Here is a 7704-nt window from a genome sequence, read left to right as displayed (position 1 = left end):
GGTTCAACGTTAACTAGTGACCTAATCAACACTTCAACTAGTTTGAGCATGGTCTCTTGAGAGTGCTCTTTGCTAAGGCTCTTGTTCTCATCTTGGGGTGGTGAGATGGGTCTTAGTGCTTTGATTTTACTTTCAATTTCACTAGACGAGGTGTTAGACCTTATTTCTTCATATGATATTTCTTGGATCACCAGCAGGTTCCCATTGCTCTTTCCCATGTGACGAGAACAAATCTTCTTTTGAGCGCTTGTAGCAACATTTGCATAAATTGGGTCCTTGGTGTCATTGCTTGTGTATTATGTTGCTTTTACCTCCCCTAAGGACACACCTTGGCACCAAAGTGGTGTTATTAAAAGGAAAAACAAGACTTTGGTAAATAAGCAAAAGCCATGATGGCAAAGAAGAAAGTGGCATACATTTTTTACACTAAAGCTATTCATGTAGATTGTCATATTATGAATTTGTTCTATACATTTTTTACACTAAAGCTATTCATGTAGATTGTCATATTGTGAATCTGTTTCTCATACATGGACTAAGGGCATTTGAAAGCTTGATCTGGGCACAAAAAGAGCTAATGCTTATCTCCTCTCTACTATAAACCCTTTTTTTTAAATTTATTATTATTATTATTATTATTATTTTTTGGTAGAGCATGATCTTTTGTAAATTTTAAAAACTTGGTATTTTTTTTCTTGTATGATGCTTGATGGGATGCACAAACACATAGGTCAACTTCAACAGAGGAACGATCACAGTTCATCTCGTTTGTCTATTCTTAACCTGCATTCATTTCGTGCCAAATGCAGGGATGCGATATTTTTATGATGTGTACAAGAGGGAATCGTCTCCATTGTGTTGTGCGCTAAGTCTAGCCTCTAATTTTCGTTCTCAAATTGGAATACCACACAATTCCAACAGTTTAGAGTTGCCATGATACTTCCAAGGGTACATGCGGCCTGTGTTTACTACTACAAGGGCTGCAGCAGCTGCGCGGCTTGCAGAAGCCAGTGTCCCTTTCAAACATCTAAACGGAGTCTTTGGTGCCGAGACACGAAAAGGCATGGTCTATTCTTCTGTAGGCTTAAAAAAATTAGATGCGATGATGGAGGGTGGGTACCATACCAATGAGCTTCCTGCTTTTGATGGGGGCCAAGAGGCCGCTTTATGCAGCTTCCAGTGCACCTTGCAAGGATGCACAAGAGCGAGAAACTTGACCTTGGGAAGAGCTGTGTATTCTTCCATTGTCGCACGTAGCCTCGAGTCGAACACTTTCCTTGGGACGCACTTAATCCAACTGTTTGCTGCCGGTGGAAGTTTGGTGGAAGCACATAAAGTTTTCAGCATTCTGGCCGACCCAAATGTGTTCACATGGGCTGTCATAATCTCGGCACATGCCAAACTCGGAAACAAGGCGCAGGCGATCCGACTGTTTTATGCAATGCAACATTCGAGTGTAAGACCAGATGGGCATGCCTTTGTCGCTGTCCTTAATGCGTGTACAAGCAGAGCAGCATTGGCACATGGGAGGCTGATACATTTCTATGTCGTGGAAAGCTTTTCTGAGGCAGATCTGTTTGTTAGGAATGCCATGATCAACATGTATTCTAAATGTGGGAGCTTTGAAGATGCCCACACAGTGTTCGACAAGTCACCAAGGCGAGATGTAGTGACTTGGAGTGCGATCATTTCAGGATACATGGAGCAGGGTAATAGTCAGCAAGCTCTTCAGCTTTTCCAGCGTATGGGAGAGGAGGGATTAGAGCCAGACAGGGTCATATTTGTTTCTGCTTTGAAAGCATGCTCTAAGTTAGCAGCTCTAAATCAGGGAAAACTCATCCACAGCCATGTCATCGAGAAAAGGTTTGAGTTGGACGATTTTGTCGGTAACATTGTCATTGACATGTATGCCAAATGCGGGAGCCTAGATGATGCCAAGGAAATCTTCATCACCATGTCCCAAGAAGACGATGTTACATGGAATGCTATCATTACTGCGCATGTTATTCATGAAAACGTGGGTATGGTTTTCCAACTTTTACAGATGATGTTGCAGCAGGGCACGCTGCCAAATCAGGCTACATTTATTAGCATTCTGAAAGGCTGCTCCAACACAGCAACACTGTATCATGGGCGAATGATGCATGTGTATATTGAAGGAAGTGGCTTTGATTTTGATTCAAGTGTTGGTATTTCTCTCATCAACATGTATGCCAGATGTGGGAGCCTACAGGATGCATGTAGAGTCTTCAATACTTTACCAAAAAAAGATCTGGTGGCATGGAATGCTTTGATGACTGGATGCAGTCAGACTGGCCATGCTCAAAAAGCTTTTGAAATTTTCCACAGAATGACACAGAATGGTGTGAAGCCCGATGGGGTCTCCTTCGTTAGCATTCTGAAGGTGTGCTCAAGTACTGCGGACCTCCATCATGGCAACTCTATACTTAATTACATGATTGAAATGGCCTTTACACTGAGTACAAGTGTTGGCAATTGTCTCCTTGACATGTACTTAAAATGTGGGAGCTTGACTCATGCCCATTGGATTTTCAACAGTTTGCAATGTCGAGACGTGATCACATGGAGTGTGATGATTTCAGGATTTACTGATTGTGGGCATGGTGAGGAGGCTCTTGATTTATACCAGCGTATGCAGCAAGAAGGTGTGGAGCCAGACCAAGTCACACTTGTGTGTATTCTGAAAGCTTTGTCAAGTAAAGCAGGCCCACAGAAAGGGAAATTAATTCATGTTCATGCTACTGAAATGGGTTTGGATTCTGATTTAATTGTTAGAAACACCCTCATTGACATGTATGCGAAATGTGGGAGCCTGGAGGATGCATGGAGGATATTTGACAGATTGTTAGAGAGAAATGCCGTGACATGGAATACCATGATTGCGGGATGTGTGGATCATGGCCTTCTTTGTGAGGCTCATGATTTGTTCCTGCAGATGCAAGAGACAGGTGTGGAACCAAACCAGGTCACATATGCTTGCATCTTGAGAACATGCTCTAGCACATTAGATCTGTATCAAGGAAAGCTGTATCATAGCTGCACGGTCGAAAGTGGAATTGACTATGATGTGTTTCTAGCGAACACACTAATTGACATGTACAGCAATTGTGGGAGTCTTCAGGATGCCCGCAAGGTATTCGAAAGGTGGCAAAATCAGGATGTGGTGTCTTGGAATGCAATGGTTTCAGGATATGTGATGCATGGATGTGGTCAGGAGGTGTTTCCTCTTTTCTGGCAACTGCTGCAGACTGGCATGAAACCGGATCAGGTTACGTTTGTTGGGGTTCTGAAGGCATGTTCTTGTGTGGGGGCTTTAAATCAAGGCAAGCTGATTTATAGTCACATTGTTGAGTGTGGTTATGAATCCAACAGCATCGTCGCTAACACTCTTGTGGATATGTATATGAAATGTGGGAGCCTTGATGATGCACGCATGGTGTTTGACAAGCGTTCAAATCAAGACCTATTCACATGGGGTGCAATGATTGGAGGATGTGCTCAGCATAGCCACTATAGGATGGCTTGGGAATATTTTAAAGACATGCAACACAGAGGTATGAAGCCAAATGAGGCAATATTTGGTTGTCTTTTTTCTGTGTGCAGTCACTTGGGTCTGGTGGATGAAGGTCATCACATTTTCAAGTTTATGGGTGAAGACCGTGGTGTTCCACCAACACTTAATCATTATACTTGCACAGTTGACCTTCTTGGCCGTGCAGGATATCTTAGTGAGGCGGCAGATTTGCTTCAATGTATGCCATTTGGGCCTAGTATTCTGGGCTGGATGTCTTTGCTAAGTCACTCTAGGAATCATGGCAATATGGATCTTGGACAAAGATGCTTTGATTGCCTCCTTTCAGTGGATTCGCCAAAAGCTGGTGGCTTTGTTCTTATGTCTGGTGTCTATGCACATGCTGGCATGCAGGAGCAGGCAAAGAAAGTAGAAGAGCTGAGAAAAAGTGCAAACGTGTGGAAGGAGCCTGGGAAGGCCTTCATTGAAACAGCCAAGCATTTGCATAGCTTCAGTGTGGAAGGCATGGAGCATTCTTATAGTGACATCCATGCAAAAGTAAAGATCCTAAGCATGCAAATGAAGGAGGAGGGATACACGCCTTTTCTGGATCCATCATTGCAGTTTGTTTTGGACAAAGATTTAGAAACCACAACTAAGTGGCCGTTATGAGATATTTGCCTCATAGTGGTTCTTCTAATCAGGCACATTATGGCTCACTTTTGTGAGGAGGAGGAGGCCTGGACTAAAACTTGGTGTGCTTCAAATCTCACTGTCCTAGCCAGTTTCCGTGTTGACACCATGCTGTTGAGCAGAAATGTCATTTCCAGCTTGCAGGCTTTAGGAAGCGGGCTGTAGCCTGCTCAGAGCACATCTGTGTGCCCATGTATTTGCATGGGCGCAGGGCTAGGCAAGTGTCTCCAGTTGGTCTCCATATCGATCATGGGGCTGCAAGTAGATTGGGTGACAATCCTGCATTGGCCACTGTCACATGCATGCCCCTACCACTCACTCAGATGTATGTATCAAATAAAATTTCACAGGCCCATCTTATAATCCCTAATAAAAAAAGACACAAGAGGCAATGAAAAACGCAAGTGTATAACAGGATGCACTGGCCTGTGAGAGTGTGGGGCAGGGAATAGAAGCAGCAAAAGAGGTAGGTGGCTGTAGTTTTCATCCATCTCTGGCTGGGCAACCATAGCAGGGCATTCACATAGGGCAACGGCTCGGATGCACAAAAACAAATATATCATATTCAGCAGTAGCTTGCATTGGGGCCCAAATAAAAGGGACTACTACTGGTCGGCAGCAAGCAGACTACCCTACCAGCTGACCAGCTGCATGAAGAGGAGAGGTCGGGGTGGGGGGGTAAAAGGCCTCCCCATCACCCATCCTTCAGCACTCTCACAGCCACCAGCGCACTCAAGAGCAGAGTGCAGCCTCACAACACAGCCTTAACCCTTTAAGTCAATAGGCCCATATTCAGTCCCCCAAGTCCTGCATCAGATTCTTGTATTTTGGTTGAAGAGATACAGGCAGATTTGCTTTGTTCCTAGCCACAGCAAACCAGCCATATCAGGGAGGAGCTACCTATTGTTGGAATTCCCATTTTTCACCAGTGCCACAGCCACCCGCTTACTCATGAGCGTATGACAGCCTCACAATCTAGCCTGAAATTACTGGTTTAACAGGTCCGTGTTCGGTGCTCCAAATTGCAACAGACTTTTGCATTATGATAGAAGGGATACAGGCAGTTTTACTTTGCCCCAAGCCCCATTTGTACCACTCTTTCATTTGATTCTTCTTCTTACTGAAAATTTCCAGGGAAAAGATTCTTAGGTTCTTGCTGACTATGGCAGGTCCCACTCAGCCTCACCAACCATCCCTATTGAAATTTGGTCCTCAGATTCCAGAGTAGACCCGGATTGAGCACAAAATTCAGCCAATGGTGGAGTCTCCACTTAGGCGTTCTCAGCATTAATGTCACCACCAACATGGTAGGCATCTTGTCTTGCATTGTTCCTAGAGTTTTTGAAAATGCAGCAGATGATGATGCAAATTCAGAACAACACATGCAACAATGTCAACTCCAGATGCACCTCATGGGGTCCTCGGTGGGCTAATCCGTGTCATTATAGGTGCACATTGGACATTATTAATGGCTTGCTGAGTGTTCTCCCCTTCATCTGTGGCATTTGTGCGCGACAACAATGAGCAAGTTAGCTCTGTAAAGCTTCCTTGTCTCCGGTACATGACATTGGCTACCATGAAAATCAAAGATCATGATTTTGCTACGATGATTGCTTCTCTCTAACAACTGTGCAAGATGTTCCACACACGTTAGTATTTGGAAGGGTGGTACCCCCTTTTGTGTGAGGGCAAAAGGACGAAAGAATCAGATGTGCAAGAGATCAAAGCAAATCAACACAGCATAAAATGGATGAATGAGTGTATGTATAGTGGTGAAGTAATCCAGTACAAGAGGCCCTCTGATGTGAGGTGACTCCGAGTAGTAGACCGGCGAAGAAGCGAAGTTGAAGCATGAGGCTCGGTTGATGACGAAGGCTTGTGTCGAGGATAGCGGTGGCACTTTGTGTGGATATAGATGTCGAAGGCAGCAAAACGCACAACTGCTGTGGATGATGAGTGGAGCAACAAGGCGGAGCAAGGCGTGACCTGGTTGTGTGCTACTGTCGATGGTGAAACAAGATGCTAGGCAGCTGCCAGAGCTGCGCTGGAGGCAGAACGTAGACGATGATCTGGGTTGATGTCACGTGCATCCCGCACTTGGATGCCACGTAGACATTTCTGTACAGAAGGTGCAGGACCTGGGATGGTGAACTGGTCCCATGTGAGCCCAGTCTGGGACGAGTCAGCCAGGGATCCATCTCAGTTGTCCGAGGTCAGGTGTGCATTGTCCTGCACATGAGTCCAAGGTCAAGTGTGCACTGTCCTGCACATGAAACAGTGCAGTCCGCGCTTTGAGTCTCCCTCTGGAATGATGTCAGTGATTCTGTGTATCTGGTATGGTACTAGATCCCAGATCATTGAGTAGTTAGTTGGGGTTTGCTTTTAGAACAAGGGGCCAGCCCATAGGGCTACCCCAAGTCGTAGTGTGGGCATGGGGATGGTGTGAAACCACCCCCATGAGGGCCAAGAAGGCCCTGGCTGTACCCACCAGCCATGGGTAGGCCATGGGGGGCTGTAGGACAGCCCCAGGGGCAGGCCAGGGGTAGCTGATTGGTTATCCAGCCCTAGGAGAGGTATAGGGCAAGTATGGGGCAGCCCATACAGGCTGCCCAGCCTCCAGAACAGGGGGTATTCAGTACCCAGCGTCCCAGCCTCCAGAACAGGGGGTATTCAGTACCCAGCCTCCCAGGCAGCAGGCGCCTAAGTGCCCAGCCCTGTTTCCCATGCGCATAAGCGCCCAGCCATGCAGTAAAGTGATGCGCAGCATTTAAAGGATTATTTGCTGTATTTTCTTAGTCGTGGGACATTTATTGGCTGGCCGACTGCAGTAGTACTGGCCGACTGCTCATACTGGAGTAGTATAAATAGAGAGCCCACAATCCCATTCATTCATCTCATTTTCTCACCAAGAGCTCAAGCATAAGAGGCTAGACAAGCCAAGAGGGTGCTAAGCAAAAGGGTGAAGGATTTCAGGTCAAGGACAGGGAATTCCCAGCCAAGAAAGGTCCAAGATTTTTGTATTTTCTTTCAGATTTACATCATTCTAATAAAGCAAATACACCGTCCGTGGTGGGGGCCCTACAGAGGGTATTTGGGACCCAATACTGTGTCCTCTCCATCTCTCTCTCCCTCTCTCTATTTTTTGCATATCTCCTTTCAATTTGTGCGTTAATTTCCGTCGCGAAAAGAGTGCAGATTTCTAAGTATTGAAGTTACCAATTCTTCTCCAAAGCTTCCGCATGTTACAGTGGTATCAGAGCCTACTTCAAGTACAAAGATTCAGCAAAGAAATCAGAATTTTTTCTTGTTCTTGTGGTTGGTTTTTAGACGCCGGTGGACTACCCCTTTCGGAGTGACTCCTGTCTCTCGAAGGACGGTTGGTTTTCAGCCTCCGGAAGCCCGACGTCTCCCACACAGATAGTGGATGGTCAGATTGCATTTTCGTGCTATGGCGAGCTTTGACGAAGAGAGAGACCAAG

General features: G+C 45.7%; 1 protein-coding gene across 1 annotated transcript; it reads left to right on the top strand.

Moving 5' to 3' along the window:
- The first annotated feature begins 707 nt into the window (after positions 1-707).
- On the top strand, positions 708-6528 carry LOC147630806 (putative pentatricopeptide repeat-containing protein At3g01580). Its single transcript, XM_086810792.1, has 2 exons — positions 708-5226; positions 5395-6528. The coding sequence occupies exon 1, from the start codon at positions 953-955 to the stop codon at positions 4202-4204; it is 3252 nt and encodes a 1083-aa protein (XP_086666918.1). The 5' UTR covers positions 708-952; the 3' UTR covers positions 4205-5226; positions 5395-6528.
- The last annotated feature ends 1176 nt before the right edge of the window (positions 6529-7704 follow it).

This window comes from Cibotium barometz, chromosome 16 (assembly GCF_041138505.1).
Source record: "Cibotium barometz isolate CiBa-2024 chromosome 16, ASM4113850v1, whole genome shotgun sequence".
In the NCBI taxonomy this organism is placed as follows: Eukaryota; Viridiplantae; Streptophyta; class Polypodiopsida; order Cyatheales; family Cibotiaceae; genus Cibotium; species Cibotium barometz.
Note: the sequence above shows the minus strand (reverse complement) of the source record. Positions and strands in the feature narration are given on the sequence as shown.